The sequence below is a fragment of the Myotis yumanensis genome, unplaced genomic scaffold (genome assembly GCF_028538775.1).
Source record: "Myotis yumanensis isolate MYYU_CA2020_CCGP unplaced genomic scaffold, mMyoYum1.0.hap1 SCAF_1, whole genome shotgun sequence".
Lineage (NCBI taxonomy): Eukaryota > Metazoa > Chordata > Mammalia > Chiroptera > Vespertilionidae > Myotis > Myotis yumanensis.
Window position 1 is genome coordinate 163,711,901 of NW_027223752.1, and position 23,044 is coordinate 163,734,944.

The following is a 23,044-nucleotide window of genomic DNA, read 5'->3' on the forward strand; positions in this document are numbered from 1 at the left end:
ATTTATTCACTTGGTTTTTAGATTCACTTGTTGATAGAGGTGTATTTGTTGTTCATAATTTGTATCTTTACCTTTTTCTTCTTCTTCCTCTTCTTAAAGGATACCTTTCAGCATTTCATATAATACTGGTTTGGTGGTGATGAACTCCTTTAGCTTTTCCTTATCTGTGAAGCTCTTTATCTGACCTTCAATTCTGAATGATAGCTTTGCTGGATAAAGTAATCTTGGTTGTAGGTTCTTGCTATTCATCACTTTGAATATTTCTTGCCACTCCCTTCTGGCTTGCAAAGTTTCTGTTGAGAAATCAGCTGACAGTCGTATGGGTACTCCCTTGTAGGTAACTGACTGTCTTACTCTTGCTGCTTTTAAGATTCTCTCTTTGTTTTTTGCTCTTGGCATTTTAATTATGATGTGTCTTGGTGTGGTCCTCTTTGGATTTCTTTTGTTTGGGGTTCTCTGCGCTTCCTGGACTTGTAAGTCTATTTCTTTCACTAGGTAGGGGAAGTTTCCTGTCATTATTTCTTCAAATAGGTTTTCAATATCTTGCTCTCTCTCTTTTTCTGGCACCCCTATAATTCGGATGTTGGTACACTTGAAGCTGTCCCAGAGGCTCCTTACACTATCTTCGTATTTTTGGATTCTTTTTTCATTTTGCTTTTCTGGTTGGGTGTTTTTTGCTTCTTCGTATTTCAAATCTTTGACTTAATTCTTGCAGTCCTCTAGTCTGCTGTTGGAACTCTGCATAATATCCTTTATTTCAGTCAGTGTATGCTTAATTTCTAGTGGGTCCTTTTTCATAACCTCGAGTGTCTCACTAGATTTCTTGAGGGTCTCACTACATTTATCTGCGGTCTCACCAGACTTTTTGAGGGTCTTACTAAATTTATTGCCGGTTTCTTGAAAGTTCTTGAAAAACCTTAAAAGTGTGGTTTTGAACTCTATATCCAGTCGTTTGCTTTCCTCCATTTCTGTCATTTGTGACCTGTTTCTTTGTCTCCGCATTTTTTATGCTTCCCTGTGTTGATAGAATGGCTTTCTGTGCTAGGTATCCAATAGGGCCCAGTGGCTCAGCCTCCCCAATTACCTGAGGTGGACACTCTTGGTGCACTCCCTTGTGGGCTTTGTGCACAGTCTTGTTGTAGTTAAGCCTTGATTGTTGTTGGTATCGCTGGGAGGAATTGACCTCCAGGCCAATTGGCTGTGAGAATCAGCTGTGTCTGCAGTGGGAGAACTTCTGTGCTGGAAACACCCCTCCGGGACAAGACTTGCTTCAGTGGGGCTTTGGTGCTCACTGGGTCTGCCCCCTGAGTGTGTCCCTTATGGATCCGAAGAGCTGCAATCTGGATGGTCCCACTCTGACCACTGGGCACACTGGCTCCTGGATCTCTAAGGAAGTGCTAATCTAGCATCTTTCTGAGGCTACCCAGCAGGAGCTCAGCTGTGAAGCAATGGGAGTTGCCGTGGGTCCTTGGGCCAGCTGCAAGTTTGTTAGGTAATTTTCAGATTGCAAAGGGCCAGGCCTTTCATATGCAAAAGCCGGCACACAGCTTGGGCGGGGCGGGGGTCCCAGGGGATCAACAGGGTGGAGCAAGCAGCTATGGCTGCCCTCAGAGGCCCCACTTCTCAGTGTCCCGGCAAATGCTGCAAGCACCTCTGAGAGAAAGCTGCCCTCGAGTTCCAACCGATGCTAGACAGTCCAGTTTCTCCCGTATGAGTCTAGGTCCCCAGAGACTCGCCCGGAACTGGAGCTCAGAGCTTGAGACTCCCTACCGATTGAAAAAGACAACCGTGTCCTCAGCCGCCAGCCCTCTCCACGTGCGCCTCCATACCTCTGTACTTTACTTCCGTACCGCACCTCCTCTGAGCCTTGGTATGCTTTTCTCTTTCCTTCTAGTTGTAGAATTTCCACTTAGCCAATCTTCCTGTGGTTCTGGATGATGTCCATTCCGTCTTTTAGTTGTATTCTTGAAGTGGTTGTGCTAAGCAGCAATCTCCGGTGTTTACCTATGCCGCCATCTTGGTTTTCCCCCTCGATTTTATTTTTAAAACTAGAGGCCCAGTGCATGAAACTCATGCACTGGGGTGTGTGTGTGTCCCTCAGCCCAGCCTGTACCCTCTCCAATCTGGGACACCTCGGGGAATGTCTAGCAGTTGGACATCCCTCTCACAATCTGGACTGCTGGCTCCTAACTGCTTGCCTGCCAGCCTGATCACCCCCTAACCACTTCCCTGCGGCCTGATTGCCCCCAACTGCCCTCCCCTGATGGCCTTGTCACCCCTAGTTCCCCTCCCCTGCCCGCCCGATCGCCCCCAACTACCCTCCCCTGATGGCCTGGTCACCCCTAGTTGCCCTCCCCTGCCCGCCCGATCGCCCCCAACTGCCCTCCCCTGCTGACCTGTTCACCCACACCTGCCCTCCCCTGCTGGACATCTTGTGGCAACCATCTTGTGACACACGTGGGGGTGGCCATTTTGTGATGACATGGGGGCAGCCATCTTGTGGTGGCCATGTTGTGACAACGTGGGGGTGGCCATCTTGTAGTGGCCATCTTGTGACTACATGGGGAGCCATCTTGTGATGACATGGGGCGGCCATCTTGTGATGATATGAGGGTGTGATGGTCACTTAGCCTTTTGTTAGTATAGCTGTTATAAACAGGGAGGGAGGGAGGGATGGAGGGAGGGAGGGAGGGAAAAGGAAAGAAAGAAGGAAAGAAAGGAAAGAAAGAAAGAAGGGAGGGAGGGAGGGAGGGAGGGAGGGAGGAAGGAAGGAAGGAAGGAAGGAAGGAAGGAAGGAAGGAAGGAAAGAGAGAAAGAAAGAAGAGAAAGAAAGAAAAGCAAGAGCATGCATATACCAGGAGTACTTGGGCCATAATCTGCCATTTGTGGCTTCTTACATGAAAATTCCATTAGAAATTCTCTAAAACTGTGATCTGATCTAGCTTTAGGCAAGATTGTTTTTCTCCTTTTGGAAAAGCTGAGCTCAACCATTTGTGACTCTGCATTCCTGCCTTTTATCCTCTTAGTGTTCTTTTTCTTTAATCCTCATCTGAGGATATTTTTTCCATTGATTTTTAGAGAGAGTAAAAGCGAGGGAGGAGGGGAAGGGGGAGAGGGAGAGAAACATTGACATGAGAAACACATCCATTGGTTGCCTCTGACTGGGCCTGGATTTCAAACCTGAAACCGAGGTATAAGCCTTTGACCGGGAATTGAAACCGAGACCCTTCGATCTGCAGGCCAACACTCTAACCACTGAGAAAACTGGTCAGGGCTTGGTGTTCATTGTTGTTGATGTTCATTTCTTCTCAGTGATTGTTTTTCTGCATTTTTAAATTGAAAATAGACATTTTATTTTGTTTGTATAAGATACAGTTTCAAAATGCAAGTCATAATATGTAGATACTAGAGGCCTGGTACATAGGATTCGTGCACTGGTGGGGGGCGTGGCCTGTGGGGATCAGTCCGCTGTGGGAGCACTGCTCATCCAGTCAGCTGAGTGGCTGTGGACCACCCTCTGAGTGGCTGCTCCCTGGTCCAACATCTTCTGTGGAGCTGGAGCACTCGCCTCTCCAGGGAACCCGGTCAGGGCCGGGCCCAGGGACACTAGCACTGAGAGGCGGCAGAGTAGGCCTCAGTCCCACAGCAGCCATGAACCCACCTCCCAGCCTCCAGGATCAGCTGTGTGAGCCCGGTGGCAGTGGCGGCAGTGGTGGTGTTGCACAGCCTGCAGGCATCCGGAGAAGGTGGCAGGGAGCAAGGAGGAGGAGCCTGGGGCGAGGAGGTGACAATCACAGCCCGGGTTACTGTCCATCAGCCTGGGGTTCGCAGCAGGAGCAGCCTCTCATCCCGATCAGCCTAGTAGCGCTCCCACTGTCGTAGCACACTGACCACCATGGGGCAGCTCCTGCGTTGAGCATCTGCCTCCTGGTAGTCAGTGCACGTCATAGCAACTGGTTGTTCTGGCCATTCCGCCATTTGGTCACTGGGCTTTTATTATAGCCTATCTAATAAAAGGGTAATATGCAACTTAACCATCACTCTGTTACAAAAGATGGCAGCACCCATAGTCACAAGATGGCAGTGCCCAGTCCTCTTAGCCCCGCCGGAGTCCCCCAGTCTCAGGGGGGTGGCTGCTGAGAGCGGGCAGCATGAGAGGCCAGAATGCTTGCTTTGTCACCGCGGCGATGAGGCAGGCATTCCACGCCCAGCCGCAGATGGGCCTCTGGCCAGGCTGGCGCGTGAAACACTTGCGTTGTCACCCTGATGATAAGGCAAGTGTTCCGCGCCCAGCCGCGGATGGGCTCCTGTCAGCACTCACTCAATTTACATGAGTGAGTGCTGACAGGAGCATGTCATCCCTGTGACTTACTCATTTTAATTGGACGGAAAGAGGTATGCAAGCTAGCAGTGCTGGGGCCCAAGGAGAAGCGCAGAACTCCACTTGGGGAAATCCGAAAGACACGGCTCATGGAGGCACAGCCACTCTGGGCACTTCACAAATGGGGTGTTTTCTCCCCATTTCTGCTCCACCGAGTGTGCAAATGACAGAACCAAGACTGTATAACACAGATAAAACAGATGGGCCTCTGGGCCGCGGATGGGCCTCTGGGCCACGGAGAGCCTCTGGGAAGCAGGTGAGGAGTGGCCAGGCCCACAGAGAGCTATTGGCGTACAGATTCGTGTGCAAGGCTACTAGTAGGATAATAAACAAAGTATAAATATACATGTATATATATGGAAAATGTCACTGAATTCAGTGTTCTTTCTGAATCCTTAAATTAAGAGAATTCACTGGGCACAATATCTCTTTGCTCCCTTTTGGTGTATGCAGAGCACCTAACTGGAGAGAGTTTTAGGAGCTGAAATGATAATGTCATCCTTATAGACACCTCTCAAGCCAGGAGGAGCCTACTAAATTCACTTAGAGCCTCAGATATATTTCTTTTCTTTGTAAACTGCCAGTCCAGAGGAGGGGGTGGAAGAGTCAAGCTGATAAGTTATCCTGAGTAAATATCATAATGAAATAAAAGCCCTGATAGGAAGACCTGAGGCCTTCAATGGCTGGGACTCTGGGAACTTGGCCCCATATCTGAGGCAGGGCAGGCATCGAGCTTCCATCCTAAGCCTGGAGAACCTACTCGTGCAGACAGTGCCGAGGGTGGGCACATCTTGGTGGCTTCTCCCTGGCGCCCAATTCCTTGAGTCTTTTCTAGGTCCTCTCTGGCCAGAGCAGAGTTGGTGCCTTCGCTGTAGCCCTTGCTGGCCCGGTTTTCCCTTGGAGTTTCCTAGACTGTGTGGTAGTTTTCTGTATCCTCCTCTCTGCCATTGTTTCCTCCAGTCATTGGGATATCTTCCATATTTTCCATTTGATCACTGGGTGTCTGGGAAGTTTGCCTGTAAAGCAAATAATTCACAGTTTTTGAAAAGAGAGCATTGCCTTCAAATTGAGTCAACAGTCCCTATTGAACACTCAGATGGAGAAAACTGCACTCGCAGATACTATTTAAATCTATTTTTAGGGTTTTCAATATTTTTAATCCCCTTATCCACCAAAGATTTCCAAATGCTATTGGAGCAACTTCCCCCCACCTTGCCGACAATCTGCTGAAAACTGGTAGTTCAAATGGCAAGAACAAGAGAAGGAGAGAGTAACTAGGAGTCCAGCTAAGCCAGATGTGATAATCCTTATAAAAGTGATATATTATTTATAAAGCTTTTAAAACAGTTCTTGGCACTTAGTGTTAAGTGTTGACCCAGGAGCTAGGAGGTTATGGGTTCGATTCCTGGTCAGGGCACATGCCTGGGTTGTGGCCTCGATCCACAGTAGAGGTATGTGCAGGAGGCCAATTGATCAATGTGTCTTTCTATCTCTCTCCCTCTAAAAATCAATAAAAACATTTTAAAAAGTAAACAAATATATTGATCAGTTCCTGAGTAATCAAGAGGAGGGGGGCAGAACACCTTAATTTCATGTTTCTTTGTTGAACAATGTGATTTGTAGGCCATGAGTGTCAGAGTCAGCTATTTCTTCCATACATTATTTAACCCACCTTCTGAGGATAAGCACTTTTTAGGACATTTTAAAATAAGCCCTTTGAGCTCTTTGGAGGTTTACCGATTCTTAAAGAGGTGATTATGAATATTTCTTTAACATAGTCTGTGAATATTGATATTTTCTTCTTATGAGCATATTTATTGGCCATATATACCACATTTTCAAATACTTTTAAAGAATATGATTTAATGTATTATTTTTTTAAAAGATTGTGTATGTATTCTTTTTAAATATAGTCGCCTAGCCAACATGCCTCAGTGGTTGAGCATCTCCACCTGGGAACCAGGAGGTCACGGTTCTCTTCCTAGTCAGGGCACATGCCCAGGTTGTGGGCTTGATTCCCAGTGTGGGGCATGCAGGAGGCAGACAATCAATGATTCTCTATCATCATTGATGTTTCTATCTCTCTCTCCTTCTCCCTTCCCCTCTGAAATCAATAAAAATATATTTTAAAAATACATAGTCAATGATTATAGTCATTATAATCTCTTAAGAATGTAACTCCAAATATAGCGTTTTATATGGAAATTATTATTATATTTAAAAAATCCTTTTAAAATACATTTTGCCAAAATTTTAACATTTTTTAATTTTTTGATAAGTTTTTTAAGTAATATAGCAATCTTACTTAATTTCTGAACTATGAGGTTTATGGCATTTCTTGTTGGTTGCAATAGTATTAACAGCTTTTGAAGATTTATGTAAATTTTTAGATGATGTTTTCATTTTGGCTTTACAGTAGTATTTCATGAAATGTTCATTTTTTCGAAGTTAGGCTCAAAGGGTAGTATAGTCTTTATAAAAAATATTTTTTTACTAGTAGCTAAAAGTTTATTTTCAACAAATCTTAAGTCCATTGATTGTATAAAGCCGAGAAAGGATCCAGAGCAACTACATCAATATGGAATGCTGAAATACTCCTTACTAAATGGTAGAAGTATAAAATTAAGACTAGCCCTGTCTGGCCAGTTTGGCTCAGTGGATAGAGCATCGGCCTGTGGACTGAAGGGTCCCGGGTTCGATTCCAATCAAGGGCATATGCCTAAGTTGCAGGCTTGATCCCCAGTAGGGGGTGTGCAGGAGGCAGCCAATCCATGATTCTCTCTCATCAATGATGTTTCTATCTTTCTCCCTCTCCCTTCCTCTCTGAAATCAATAAAAATAAATAAAAATATATTTAAAAATAGAAAAAGAATAATTCATTTTAAAAAGTTTAAGGAGAATTTAAAAAATAAAATAAAGGCTAATGTGTCATTTGAAGCTTTAATGAAAAAATGATAAAAATGCCTGAAGATTAGAAAAATAATGTCTGAAATTTCAGCAAGTGGCAGAAACAATTTTGTCACAAATGCTGAAATGTATAATTTCAGTGATCAGAAATACAAAAGTAAGGCTGACATGAATGAGTGTATTTATAAAAAAGTATATCCATATTTAATGAGTGCATTGAAGAATATATTCATGCCTATATGATAAGAAGTGATACAAATTGCCTGTCTATCAAATTGGTTAGTTGGCACATTCTTTCTTTCTGAATTGGCTCTTGGTAAAATTGGCCCTGTGTCATCAGCTCTCGCTGCCCCACTTCTGAGCCTGCCTAGGAAAGTAAATGGCTTTCTAAGACTGGCTCAGTGTGACTGCTCAACTCCGACACTTGTGTGTTTTTTAAATCCTCACCTGAGGATATATTTTAGAGAGAAGAAGGGAGAGAGAGAAACATCAGTGTGAGAGAGAAACATTGATCAGTTGCTTCCCATACGGATTGCATACTGAAACTTGGGTATGTGCCCTTCCTGGGAATCGAAACAACCTTCTTTTGGTATATGAGACAATGCTCCAACCAACTGAGCCACCAGCCAGGGCCGACACTCCTTTTGGCCAATGTAAAAGCGGGGTGAGAGTGAAAGCCTGTGTCTCTAGCCAGGAAAGGGATTCTTCATTGGGAAGGCAGGCCCAGGGTCATAATAATGAACTCTTTTCTCAGAGGAAAGGACGAATCTTGTCCAGTGTGATTCTCTTGTGCCACTCACCTTGATTTTTTATGATAACATATCAGAAGTAATACCACACATACTCCACAAAGCACAGTGACAGGTGTGGAGATGGCCGCCACTGTAAAAGAAGAGAAATAAGCTGGCATCATGCTAAAAGTCCAGGTAGCAGACTCATTTCATTTTTTTCCTTTTAATTTATCGGGGTGACACTGGTTCATAAAATTACACAGGTTTCAGTTGCATAGTTCTACAACTCATCATCTGTACAATGTGTTGTGTGTTCAGCACCCCAAGTCAAGTCTCCATCCATCACCATTTATCCCCCTAGAAGATTAATTTCTACGAATCTGAAAATTCTTTACAGTTTACATTCCCGCGGAGAGATACAAACGCCTTCCCAAACAGCTTACTGTTATTAACATTACTTAAGGTTCCATGCAATTCAGTCTATTCTATCTCTGGGCAAAAACTACATTCCTTTCCCACCAACACTGCCAGTTCAAACTGTCCAGTTCATGTTATCCCTTCTCCCATCCTCCTAATCCTTGTCCTTCCTGAGCAGAGTGAGTGATGGGCAGGGATGGGAGTAAGTCAGGAGGGGAAAGTAAGCACTTCGTGAGAAGAAATGCTTGCTGCTAAATCCAAAGTGAAGAAAATAGACATGGTCAGGGTCCTTCTCAGTTGTCCTCTGGCACAACCTCCCCCTTTTCTGCAGCTTCGCAGAATCCTGATTTAGAAATGATAGCTTGCAGTGCCATTTTTCTTCCAATTCCATTAGCATTATTTGCTACTTTTTTTTATGACAGAGGAAGTGTGGTAAAGAGAAAGAAGAAGTGTTATAAGGGAGATCTTACAGGTAAGAGGAGAATAAAGTAATGCTGAGGAAAAGGAAAAAACTGTTGACTGAGTTGAAAGGAACAGCGTGGATGGTGGGAGGATTTGAGGGTGGAAGGCCAGCAGCCACAAAAGCATTTGAGATTTATTAGACAGGAACAGTGGGATCCTCGTGTGGAAGCAAAAGGGCAGGTGAGCATAACTATTTTTAAAACACTGAGTCAATAATAAACTCCAAGCAGATTTTGCCAGTTTGCCTTAATATTATGAAATCTCCCTGCAAAAATCGCCTGGCTGCCCCACTTGCAAGATGACAACCCTGAACATCTGGAGAGCCAGTTGTCTCACTGTGGACCATGAGTCAATTAGTCTCTGAGACCATAAAACTCCTCAGACCTGTCCCTGTACAACCAACACACAACCTTGTAGGCAAGGGTAAATCCCCATGGCTTGGCATTTAAAATACAACCCTATTGAAATGCAGGTTAAATATATGGATATGGGAAACACCCAGATTCTCTGCTTTGTAGGAGTGAATGTAAATGGGTACAGTTTTTCTCAAAGGTACTTGGCAACATAACAAAAGCTCTAGAGAAGACCATATAAGTTAACTCTCCAGTTCTACTTCTAGGACTCATTCTAAGGAAATGGGAAAGTATATATAGGAATATTCACTGAAGTACTGTGTAAAATAATTTTTTAAATGTTCATCTAAATATCTTATCAGTAGAAAATTAGTTAAAATGTGTTAATACTCATCCAATGGAATATTATTCAGCTTTTAAAAATTACGAAATGGCCCAGCTGGTGTAGTTTGACCTATGAACCTATGAGCTTTGATCTGTGAACTAGACAGTCACAGTTTGATTCCATCAGGGCACATGCCCTGGTTGCTGGCTTGATCCCCAGTAGGGAGCGTGCAGGAGGCAGCTAATCAATGATTCTCTCTCATTGATGTTTCTGTTTCTCTCTCTCCCTCTCCCTTCCTCTCTGAAATCAATAAAAATATATTTTGAAAATTGTGAAATTAATCTATATTAACATGAAAAGATGTCTGTCTATAATAATAAAAGTGTAATATGCTAATTAGACCAGACAGCCGAATGACCTCTGGATGTTCTTCTTGATGAAGCCGGGGCTGCGAGGGCCAAGCCCCTTGCATAAGTTTTGTGCATTGGGCCTCTAGTGATATCATAAGTGAAAAAAGGTGGTTGAAATAAAAATGAACCAAAAGAAATCCAGTAAGCCATGTATGTGTCATATACACAAAAAAATCTTGAAGAATATCTATCATAGTATTAAATAATGGTGGGATTATAATCTTTATGTTCTTTAAAAAATTTCCCCCTGATATTTTTGCAAAGATGCTATAATCAGAAGAAACAATAAAGTGCAAAAACAAAACTAATTGCAGTAGAAAAAAGCATAGAAAAGTTGTTTTAAAAGAAGTAACAACAAACTTGGAAAACTAGTGAAAGTTCTTTTGCCTTTTTAAATAACATTGCTCATCAGTATGACTAAAAATCAGAAGTCTTTTATTAGAAGAGATATTGTAGCTGATAATAAACTATTTCTTCATGTTGACTAATCAGTTTGGCATGCATTTACTGTTCATGGAGAGATTTATTGGAAAAGGCAAGTTGATATAAACAGTAAGTATTTCACAATGCTTCTTCCTGTTTATTTGTAATGAGAATATAAACTACAGACTCAAACTCAAGGGAGAAGAGGGCTCCTGAGCCAATGATACAACAAAGCAATTTGAACTCAGTGACTTAAACTCAAACCCTTGGCCTCTTCCTCAGTTATATACAGACTATTTAGTAAAGAAATTGAAACCAGAATTACTACAACAATGGACTAAGATAACTGCCAAAATCCTCCACCCTTTTGTGTTTACTAGGAGTGCATGGATTATAGAAAAAGGAAGTGAAAGAGATTTCATGAGATAGAGGAGGATTAGAATCTGGGAGAGAGAGGAGAAAAAGTGGATTATTGCACAGGAGGCCAGAAAGGCTAATAACTGCCTGCCTAGCATTCAACCTACCATTCAACATGCATGTTGGGTCTGGGGCACAGAAGGTAGCCTAGGCAGCCAGGGGCCACTGTTGGATGTGGATGATGAAATGTCCTCTGTGAACATACAGGGAATCGCCATTCCTTAGCAGTACCTGCAAACTAGGTCAATCAGGGAGTAGTACGTATTTCTGTCACTGTGCCCAGAGTCCTTGTGCATCTGCATTTGATGAGGGCAATTTTGAAGTAAGAATGTCAGTTCTGGACAGTTTTCCTAAGTTTTTTTTCTTCTTCTATTAGTATCTGTTACTTTACTAAGCACATTCCAAGTGTTGGGCTCAGAGTAGATAATCAATACTTACTTGACTGAATTAAATAATTAACATCCCATAAGTTGAAATACATACATTTAAAGTGCCATTTGCTTTTTAATGCGAAATCTGCATTTCATTGCAGGTTAGTACCAGACCTGTCACAAAATAGAATCTCCATTTCTATTGATTGAACAAATGAACGTTACAAAGGTAGCTTCTTTTAAAGGCTGAGTATATGGACTGTAGTAAACTTATTTCAGATGTGGCAGAAAAAGGAACTCCTCACTCCTAGTGTACTAAATGAAGATGGCCATGTAAACACCCTCATAGATGACGTTTTGACCTTTTATTTTACAGCTAGAGGCCTGGTGCACAAAATTTGTGCACGGGGGTGGGGGGGTGGCCCTCAGCCCAGCCTGAACCCTCTTCAATCTGGGACCCCTTGGGGGATGTCCGACTGCCGGTTTAGGCTCGATCCCTCTCACAATACGGGACTGCTGGCTTCCAACTGCTCACCTGCCTGCCTGCCTGATTGCCCCTAACCGCTTCTGCTTGCAAGCCTGATCACCTCTAACCACTCCCCTGCCAGCTTGATCGATGCCTAACTGCTCCCCTGCTGGCCCAATCGCTCCCAACTGCCCTCCCCTGCCGGCCATCTTATGGCTGTGGGTGCCGCCATCTTTGAGGGCAGGGCAGTCAGTTAGCATATTCCCTCCTTATTGGCTGTGGGCGCCACCATCTTTGTGATGGTGTGAGGGTCAATTAGCATATTCTCTTTTATTAGATAGGCTTGAGATGCTTCAAGAATAGCTTAGTCAAGTATCAGAGACCAGATATTGGAAAAATTGAATAAAGTTATTGATAAAAAGGGCTGCCAAGTGAGGCAGTAGATATTTGAGACAATGAAATGATAAGCAACATTTCCTGAATATTTATTTAGATGTTAAAGCCCTCAAATTTACTTAATAGTTGCTCATTCATTCACTACTTATTCATTCAATATTTCTGTTGGACTAAAGAAAGCAACTTTAAAAGTTGTGATATCTTTTATAGCCTTATTTAAAAAATAAATGATATTGGTAGTATCAATGGGTTGATTAAAACATTATGTTAACATTTACTGAGCAACCACTATAGTATAAAGCATCATTTATATATATTTTTTACAAAGATGAGCTCAACTGATTGCTTATTCATGTGGAAATAGCAACAGCCACTGATGCCCAGGAAACCAGCGAGTATCTCTGTCACTGATACTTGGTCTGGGCATACTCTTAGGTCTTAGGTGGCTGGGACTGTATGAGACATACTTTGAAGGCATTATAACTAAGTCTTTTCAGAAAGTTAGCATGATTTTCATTTTAGCATACACCTTCTTAGCGGATGAAACTCAAGTAATACATAATGAAATATAGCTAGTTTTTATCTCCTTGCTGAAATTACTTGCTTTCTTATAGTTTTAATATGTCTGTCTTTTTTTTTTTAATGTCTTTATTGGTGTTTTTTGAGAGAGAGAAGGGAGAGGGAGAGAGAGAAACATTGATGAGAGGGAGAAACATCAATTGGTTGCCTCCTGCCCCTCCACCCCTACCTACTGGGGATTGAACCTGAAATTAAGGCATGTGCCCTGATTGGCATCCAAACCAGTGACCTTTGGTGCATGGGATGATGCTCAACCAACTGAGTGGCCAGGGCAATATGTCTATCTTTATATTTAAGCAGCTTGAAAGAACATAATCTTATTCATACAATATGAATGGTTTAAAGTTGTTGTTTTTTTCTTCTAAGTCTCGGTATTTTCACAGTTCTTTGCACATAGCTATCTTTATCTATTGCACATGTTCAGTTAATGTTTATTATGTTACATTTCAGAATTTGGGAGTGAGTTTCTGATATTTTAATCCAGTGAAAGACATAAATTGGAAAAAATAGATTATAGTCCATAATAAAATAGTTTGAAAATCTACATAGAAAATATGGCTCCAGAACTTTATGTATAAGATTTTATCCTACAGATATATTCACACATATGCAAAACAATACAAGGCTTTCTAATTTTTCATTGTTTGTAATATAGCCAAAGAATGTAAGCAGTCTCGTGTCCAAATAGAGAGTTGGCTAAATAAATTGTGGTAAATCCATACAATGGAATATTTTTAAGTTCTTAAAAAGAATGATGTGGTTTTATATACTGATGTGGAAGAATCTCCAAAATATAGCATTAAGTGAAAACAAAGTACAGAACCTTGAAAATAAAATACCTAACTGGCTGGCATCATATATCCTCTGTGTGCTGTTGACATACTGACTTTCTCTGATGGGTACACAGAAATCTGGTAGCAGGCAATTTCTTCCTTCCCACAGATGATTTTCAGTCAGAGAGAAGACTTACTTTTTACTATATATCCTTTTATAATTTTTTATTTTTAAACCATGTGCAAAAATTTTCAGTTCAAAAAATGAATAAAGCCCTAGCCGGTTTAGCTCAGTGGTTAGAGTATCGGCCTGCAGACTGAAGGGTCCAGGGTTTGATTCTGGTCAAGGGTACATGCCTGGGTTGTGGGCTCAATCCCCAGTAGGAGGGCGTGCAGGAGGCAGCCAATCAATGATTCTCTCTCATCACTGATGTTTCTCTCTCTCCCTCTTCCATCCTCTCTGAAATCAATAAAAAAAATATTTTTTTAAATGAATAAAAAATTTAAAACTTTGTAGAAAGATTAATGTAGTACGTGACATAAAAAGGAAAATTAGATTGGCTTCTTTATTTATTGGTCTTCTCTTAAGTGATAAACATATTCTTGTTTTCATATCCTTGCCATTAAATGCTATAGTTTCTCCATGAAAATACTCTCCAAAGAGCCTTTCCATGCTGCCTTGACTTTGTATATATGATTGATTTAAAAAAAATTCTAATCAACTAACTGCTGAGATGACCAAAGCCACTTTTTTTTTCCCCAGATGACACTAATGCAGATAAAATGTAACCACAAAAATATGAATCTTTCTCTAGCAGGAAAACTTGTAAATAAAAAATAGAAATCGTTTTGCCCATATGACATTAGAGTGGTTTTCAGTTCATTGAAAACCTCTCAGACAAAAGTATCAGATCCTTTCTTACTTCTTGCATTTCTCTCTCCTGGCTTCTTTCTCATTTTCTCTCCTCTCCTCTCTGAGCTTTCCTCTCCTCCTTTCATCTTTTTCTTTCATTCTCGCTAACAATTCTCCATCTTCCTCCTTATATTTACCGGGACACTCTCTCCTAGTCTTAGTGTTGTGTGCATCTCCTGTAAAAAGGCTTCTAGACGGAGAAATTGGAATGGTCTGGCTGTAGGTGCATGGTGCTCACTAACGCTCTGGGGGAATAGTGCAGTCTGTATGTCAGCAGAACAATGTCATCTCCACGGTGCCAGCACACACTCCTGGTTACCTAGTAAGTCTTGGACAGACGTCTAGCCCTGCTTAGTAGAACTGAATTGCTGAATAGGCCCTTGTTGTGATGTATCTGCTCTTTGGTTTCCATATCAGGAGCCTGACAGTGGTAAGGTACCAACATGAGAATAGTGATGTCAAATAAAGAATTCTATAAATAGGGTGATCTTGTAACTTACTTTCTACACTGATACACTTGAGAGTAAAAGGGGATGCTATTAGTGATCATGCTGGGACAACTGGCACAAACCAGGACTGTTCAGCTTCCTGGGACAAGTCCCCTGCCCTTCAGCACTTCCAGGACAAAGGGAGATACTTACCAATGACAGCTGTGGAATTGGATGAATGTGCACCTGCGGGAAGAGATTGCAGCTCAGTTATGACGGTAGTCCTAAAGGTACTGTTCTCATTAAGCAGGAGAAATTCTGCACAATTTGGTTCCTATCTTAAAGCCTTAAGTGATGCATGGCTGGAAAAACCAAGCTCATTTTAGCAAAGAACAAGCAAGGTCATTAATTCATTTACAGGCTGGGCCATGCTTAAGAGTCAGATGTGCCCTTACAGAAGATACAGGTTACTGAGTGCTCCTCCATCCCATAGATAGTGACTCCAGAGGGTGGGAAGCTTCCTCGCCCTCCCACATTAGGAGGAGGCCGATATTATTCAGATTCTTAGCAAAGCAGGTTAATACGGTGAGACTTGGCACATTTGGGAAATGGACTTCCTTTTCACCTGGCCTGAGCCAGGGTGGAGCACAAAACAGAGAGACAAGAGCAAGAAGGCTGTGGCAGAGAGCCGGTGGTGGAGGGTTGCCAGGTTGTTCTGATTTTGGAGGGTATTATGTCATGCAGGCAGAGAGCTGAACTCCCCTAAAGTGTGCAAAGACAGTGCCAACCTGGCTTCTCGAGGGAAGTGGAGGGAGTGTGTTCCAAGGCCTTTGCAGTTGTCTGAGGTGGGGCTTGGGAGGGCTCATTCCTGACTACCCTTGTGGTTCCTGCAGGAGATTTGGATGGCATCAACGTGGAGCCCGGTACCACAGCTGGCTTTGTGGCCACTGTGGTGTCTGGCTTGGAAATGAAAGCTGGCTCTGTCGGAAGGTGCAACACATGGAGAACATAAATGTTTAGAATAGTAACTTTCTTAGCTCCAGAGGAGTGAACTTAATCCGTGCTCTAAGGAGCCCACACTGGGCCAGCCCTCCCCCAGGATACTGCTCCATGGATCTTTACGAAAATCCCTTAAGTGTGTAACGTAGTCATCCATCCGGGGTGGCCATAAGACTTTTGAGAATGCTAGCGGATTTGCAGAGTAAATTACAAAGATTAGGGTAGATCCAGGCTGTTTACTAGAGAAGACTGGTCTCAAACAAAAAAAGAGACACACAAGTGGAACTGTATTTGCCAAAGCTGAGACATCTGGGATGCTGGTTTTAGTTTATTTTGTACATGTTTTCACAAAACTTCTAAATAAGAGGGAGCCTGAGATTCAGCCCATCTGAACTACAGAGTGTTTTTGAAGGGCTTTGCCCCGGTCTCGGCATCTTTGGCCATTGGCCACATTATTTGGGCTGCTTTCTCATGTGTTCCCAGCCACAGATGCTGTGAAAAGTCCTCATGCCCTTTAATCCTTAGTCACGTCCTCATACTACGCAGACAGCCAGCACTCCAGGCACTTTGCATAGAGTTCCCCCAGAGCTTTCCCATCCAAGTGTCCATGGCAACGTCACTCTCTGTCAAAGATGACAATCTCACATCTGAGATTTCGACTGTACAATTTCATCTGATCAAGTGTTTGGTGCATGAAGGCAGAACTGGGAGAGGCCACTTGATGATTCTCATTAATTGGGTGACTCAAAGGAGCTTTAGAACTGCCCCAAACTTAAATATAGCCAGTACCTCAGCCTCTGCCTTCTGTTTGTAGCCCGCTAATTAGAAGGAAACCTTTTTATGGCCTTTCCATCCTCCCTTCAGCAGTGGTTCTCAGCCTTGGCTACCTAAGAATTACCCAGGGAGCTTCTAGAATTCTGATTCCCAGATTGCTCTCGAGAGTTCCAAGGTGACCTCAGTGGACAGCCAAGATTAGGAACCCTGCTCTAGGGAGGTGTGCCAAGCATAACAGAATGACTGTGCCTGGATGGGAGGAGACAGGGGCCAGGAAAACCCACAAATTGGAAAACGGGACACAGAAAATCAAGAGTTAAGTGTAAAGTAAGGGTATCATAGGACATGGGGCACATTGTCCCATGATACCTAGCACCAAAGGTTTTGGATTTTCTTAACACGGAGTCAGTGCTGAGGAAATTGGGATGGATGATTACCTAAGACTCCGTGGAAATGTGGCACATTGGCAGCTTTGGGCAATGCTGCTACACCAGAGCCATCATAGTTAACTTGCTGGTGCATAAGATTGTTGGGAGGCAATTCTGCATAGGTCTCTCATGTTTCTGAAATTCACTTCTTTTGTTATTAATACTTACAGAGCTCCTTCTAGAATCAGAACTCAAATACTGGTTTTTGTTGTTGCTTTAAAAAAATTATTCATAATTGACACAGTATTATATTAGTTTCAGGTGTACAACATAGTGATTCAACATTTATATGCTTTACAAAGTGATGGCCACAGCTCTGACCAGGGGTGTTGTGTTTTCTGCCAGTACCCCTGAAACTGTGGTGGGCTAACATGTGAGGCAGGCCAAACCTCAGAACCTCCCTGAGAAGGAGAGCAGTTTTGACAAGGATAGCAGTTAAGTGTGACCTGACATAATAAGAGTGGATTTTAAACCATTATTAATCATGCACATATAAAACCTGGATATCAAGCCCCTTTGATTTAAAACAGAAAATTAAGCAAAGGTAAGTTTTGTTTTTGATTATTAAAAAGTTTTGTTCTATTACATAAGTTTGTAGTGGAACTCCAGCAGTGGTCCATGAATCTGAGGGATTTGTGGGGACCTGAGTGTTAGCAGGGAATGGAAGTCCTTAAAAAATTCCCAACATTCCTACCTTTTCCAGAAGGGGAGGGGCTCTCTGGCTCTGGGGTCACCCCTGCTGGTGCTACTGTGGAGGATGGCCTTTGGCGGGTCAGGGAGGGGTCTCCTAGAGAGAGGACAACCACATGGCATTTATGATCCTGAGGGTGCACCCTGGGGTGGCTTCAGAACTGGATATAAATAAACATACAAATTTAAAATGGACACATTTGGCTTCCTAGGATAGGTCAGAAGCACAAGAAATAAACTACAATCAATGTTTCCCAACCTGCAGTTCTCATGCAAATGCAAGCACAGACTGCAAACACAATAGGCAGCAGGAGTATCAGCAAATTTGCATCAATTCCCTCATCCCCAAGCCCCAGAGAGGCAACATGGATGGGCCAGAATAGATACATCCAGTGGTCTGCAACACAGCAGGGGAAGCCTGAGCTCAGGGAACCTGAGTCTTTTATTAACGGCATGACCATGTCTGCCTTCTCTCCAGAGGGAGGTGCTGTCTCCATCTTCCAAGGCTGTATATATACATGCATCCTTGAGAAGATCAGGGAAAGGGCCAGTCAGTCCTCTACATCAAGTAGAAGGCTTCCTCCTTGCTTTGCCTCTGATGTCTGCATGACAGTCATGCAAAGGGAGGGACAGGTTGAGGGGGAGGGGTACTAGGTGGTCTAAACACTACAAATTCAATAAGAAAGTCTGGCTCTCCAAGGAGTCCTACAATAAAGTGAGTTTGCTATAGAACAACCTCCCCTCTGCTCCGACTGGTGTCGCTAAGTGGTTAGAGCAGCCGTGGGCAAACTCCAGCCCGCGGGCCGGATCCGGCCTGTTTGAAATGAGTAAAACTAAAAAAAAAAAGACCGTACCCTTTTATGTAATGATGTTTACTTTGAATTTATATTAGTTCACACAAACACTCCATCCATGCTTTTGTTCCGGCCCTCCGGTCCAGTTTAAGAACCCATTGTGGCCCTCGAGTCAAAAAGTTTGCCCACCCCTGGGTTAGAGCATGGGGCCCATGCACCAAAGGGTCGTGGGTTCAATGTGCTGGTTTGATTACTGGTCAAGGGCATGTACCTGGGTTGCAGGTTCGATACCCATTCCCAGTCGGGGGGCGCTATGGGAGGCAACCAATCCATATCTGCCCCCCTCTTTCCCACCACCCTCCATGCCTCCCTTCCACTGTCTCTAAAAATCAATGGAAAAAAACCATCCGGCGAGGACAAACAAAAACACAAATAAACAAAACCTCATCTCCTTACCCCTCTGCTTCCCCCATAGAGAAGTTGGCAATTTTCACAAATGTTATATGAGAAAGTATCTCACTCACTGCTGGACATGTACCAAGTAAGCAATAAATGTTAAATCAGAAGACTGTGGCTTAATATTTTTTCTAGAGTAAGTGGATTAGTATTTCTGGAAATGGCACAATTAGCTTCCACCACAAGATTAATTGGCTCCTTCTGGCATGGTTATCCAGTGGTAGGTGGTTTACAAAAATTGATTCTGGCGACTTTCCCTCACACTTGCTCTGGACCACTGACTGGACACCAGACTTGGGTAACTGAGTTAGGGAATCTGCGCCCATGTGTCTCCGCAGTCTCCTGGGATGGATACCATTGGAGAAGAATGCAGGCCTTCTCCCAGGGAGAAACTGGAAAAGCTCTCTGGGAAGCAACTATGCTTGAGCACACATCCTTGTCTGTAGCCAAATTCTTGCTACCAAGATCTTAAAGCATCAATGGTAATAATAGTTAATATTTACCAGCTTTCACCGAATCCTTCTACAAACAAGCCACAATGCACATCAGGTCCATTTCCTATATAAGAAACCTAGAGTTCCGAGATATGAAGGCCCTTGCCCACAGTCTCATAGGTTTAGGTAAGTGGCAGAGCCAAGATTTGAATCCAGAATTGTGTGACACCCTCCCCGCTCCAAAGCCCATGTATGTCCACCTCCAGAGGTGTTGTTTAGAGGTCTATTGGTTTATTGAGTCTCAGACCTCAACACAAATCTCTTGCCCCCTCAGGTGGGCTATTCCATGACCCACATTGCAGCACTGCTGTCTACGTGTCCTTGGCAATGGTGGCAGGGAGGGATGGTGCAGGGGCAGGTACTTACTGATGCATATGAGAGTGGGAATGGTCCACTGGGTAATATTTGTGTCCTCGTTACGCAGGCACTTAGTCAGGCTGGACGTACCAGCTTTACGCTTGAAACCAGAGTTACAAATATAACGCTCCCTGGAGTTCTCATTATAACTCTTGACCTGGATGTTTGCATGTTCAATAGAGGTTGGAGTAGAGCATGTGGTACCTGCAAAAGTACAGATAAGAGGGAGAGATGAACAAATTTCAGCTTGTTCAGAAATCTTCCAGAAGCCTGCCTTAGGTGCCAGACTTTCAGCATAGCTAGACGTGGAGGAGTTATCAGAGAAAACCTCCTTTGCCTCACTCTCACTTCCCATCCTCCCCAGCCTCAATCTCTCTCAAAGGTATCCATCTCTCTGTTTCTCTTCTGCCTCATCCATACCAAGCCTTTGAGTTCTCTTGCCTAAACAAATAGCAATAGCCTCCAGGCAGCCAGCATCATCTTTATAAATGCATATTTGATGTCTTCGCTCTTTCCTGATATTCTGCTGCTCTTAAAATAAAAACTAAAATCCTTAAGTCCTCAAGGATCATCCAGAACTGGCCCTGCTTGCCTCTCTAGCTACTCTTCCCCCTGGCCACAGAGGCCTGTGGTTCCCTTATGCTACTTACCAGGCCTTCCCTCCCTCTCCTTGCCCCACTCTTGGCTGGCCATCTGTCATCCTTCCTCAGGAAAGTCTTCCCTCACCCCCCAGTCAGGCCCCGGAGTTCTCTGTTCTTTCCCTGTATAGTTGTATTTAAGATGTTGAGGTGATATAATGAATTGTATGTCTCACCATCTGCACTGTAAGCTATAGAGGGTAGGGGTCACATCTGTTTTGCTCAACATTGTATTCCATAGTACAGTACCTGGCAAGAATAGGTGCTCAAGAAATACTTATTCAAAGAATGAATGGATAAAATTTCTTCCTCAACACCAGGCTTAAGTCTGACCTTCTAATATAAGTTCTATTTATTTAATTTCTACATGTATAACTGGCTTATCTAATTCTTCTCACTTTTTTGGAAGAAACCAGAGGCAAGATGAATTTCCCCAGGTGGCTCTACTTTTGTGACAGCTGGAATTAAACACTGATTCCAACATGTAAGCTAAAAACCCTGGCAATGTGGCTCTCATTCTGTTCTGTGGAAATGAAGAGTTTCATAAGTTGATATCTAAGGATATTGGCCCAAGAAGAAAATGAAGGACTGAAATGTTGGCCATCTTCATTTTGAGGATGCCATATTTATTACTGACTTTTTGTTATTGTTATTTATTTATGGCCTGTTGATATTTTTGCATCCTTAGAAAAATTCCTTTCCTATATAAAAGCATGCCACATAAACATTAAAAACATTTAATGAGTTTAATGAGTTGTAGGAGTACTTCACTTTTTTTCTACATTTTGTAACAACAAAACTTGCAAAAAAGAAAAAATAACTTTTTCTTTCACTGGGCAAAACTGTGAAATTGGCATTATTTATCATGTACCTAATGTAAAATGCTGCAGATCCCAGGAAAGAATCTATTTCTAAATCCTTGATAACAGTATCCTCCTTGGCACCAATTTTGTAGATTGGGGTTCTATAAAGAAACCCCAAAAGGGTCTTTACTTATTAAAAGATGAGAACTAGCCCTGGCCAGTATAGCTCAATTGGCTGGGCATCATCTCATGCACGGAAAGGTTGCCAGCTTTATTCCTGGTCTGGGCACATGCCTGGGTTGCAGGCTTGATCCCCAATAGGGAGTGTGCAGGAGGCAGCCAATCAATGTTTCACTTTCACACTGATGTTTCTCTCTTCCTCTCCCTTACTCTTTCTCTCAAAAAGCAATAAAAATATTTTCTTAACTTAATAAAGAAAAAAAATTTTTTAATGTATTGTTCTACCACATTTGTTCCAAAATAATATTGCTGGCCTGTCCGTAAGATGAGGTCCTGTCCAATGCCAAAAAGAGTCTATTGCAGAAAAGGTTAAAAGCAAAATTTTTCTTTAGCCACTTGAAACACTGTATGATCTTTTTAAAAATTTATTTTTCAATCAATTATAGTTGATCTACACTATTAATTTAGTATCAGATGTATAGCATAGTGATTAGACATTTAGATAACTTAGGAAGTGATCACCCCCATAAATCTACCTATCTGACACAACTGTATGATTTTTATGTGCTTTTTCCTATTAATTCAATACATTTTAGGTTTTCTTGCATGCAGAGGAGATGAGCAAGAACTAGTTTCTGAGGCCAAGCTTTGCCTGAGGCAGTGGAGGTGGCTTAGATTGGGCTGCCTTGGAAGGAAAGTCCCAGGCAGGGAAATTCTTCTGCAGCATTTTCCATTGTCCTGGAGCTTGTATGGACATGTTGAGAAAGTATTGCCGGGCCTCCTCCCCCCCCCCCCCCCCCCCGCACCCCTTCCCCCCAGCCCCATTACTGAAAAGGTCATTGGCTGAAGTGCTGGCAAAGGGCAGAAACCAAGGTTACCTACCAAGTTAGCAGGGAAAGCATACAAATCTGTGGGCTTCCTTCAGCTGCCTGGGGAGCTGGCTTTTTGGTTCCAGTGTGGAACCCTGAATAAGTCTCTGCTGAGCAGCTGGGACATCAGCAAGCAAGAAGGTTAGGATTCATCCAAGAGAACAGAGAGAAGCAATCTTTCTACTAAGGAGGGTAGTCTGAGGGGGAGACTGAATATGGCGGCAGTTAGAATCACAGCCGAGTTGGGCCAATCCACAGAAAGCAGGTGAGCAGGAAGGAGAAAGCTGCTATTTAGTCAAAGCAGACCCAGATCCTGCCTGACCAATAGAAGGTTCAGGTTGCTGAAAAGCAGGCACAGATTCTATTGGGATAAATCAAATGGGTGTGGCTTATTTGAAGCATACAGAAAGAAATCAGCATTACCTGAACACCCAGCTAGCGATCAGAGACTTTGTCCAGGGTAGATGGAGATTTGTGTTCCAGAATTCAGAATCCTCACATTCAGAGCTGTGGAAGCTGATCAAATTTTCCAGAATCTGTCCCCCTCCAGGCCTAGTACACAGTTTAAGCTGGATAGGTGGCCAAGCTCACCTCATCCATTTGGGAATTAGGCTGTCCACAGTTCTATGAGGGAGCTGAATTATCAGACTTTCAGACCAGAATTGCCTGATCCTGGCACATTCCTAAGCTCAGCTATGAGAACGAACAGTATACCAAGCAGCCATTAGACCAGCTCCAGGCTTATCCTGAAGATCTTCTTAGCATCTGTCAATATAGAGGTGCCACAAAAATAAAATGAAGGGATGCCCA

At 43.0% G+C, this 23,044-nt stretch overlaps 1 protein-coding gene across 3 annotated transcripts in view; it reads right to left on the bottom strand.

The window, feature by feature from the left end:
• Positions 1–3,341: 3,341 nt before the first annotated feature.
• The window catches only part of IL15RA (interleukin 15 receptor subunit alpha), a 41,698-nt gene continuing 21,995 nt past the window's right edge, over positions 3,342–23,044 (bottom strand). For 2 of the 3 annotated variants that reach the window (XM_070391455.1, XM_070391447.1), the window contains exons 2-7: positions 19,754–19,948; positions 17,648–17,740; positions 15,541–15,732; positions 14,966–14,998; positions 8,089–8,170; positions 3,342–5,397 (exon numbers count right to left, since the gene is read on the bottom strand). In XM_070391455.1, coding sequence (XP_070247556.1) covers positions 5,289–5,397; positions 8,089–8,170; positions 14,966–14,998; positions 15,541–15,732; positions 17,648–17,740; positions 19,754–19,948 — 704 coding nt within the window. In that variant the 3' untranslated portion in view covers positions 3,342–5,288. The remainder of the gene's footprint in view (positions 5,398–8,088; positions 8,171–14,965; positions 14,999–15,540; positions 15,733–17,647; positions 17,741–19,753; positions 19,949–23,044) is intronic. The other variant, XM_070391462.1, reaches the window with a different exon arrangement.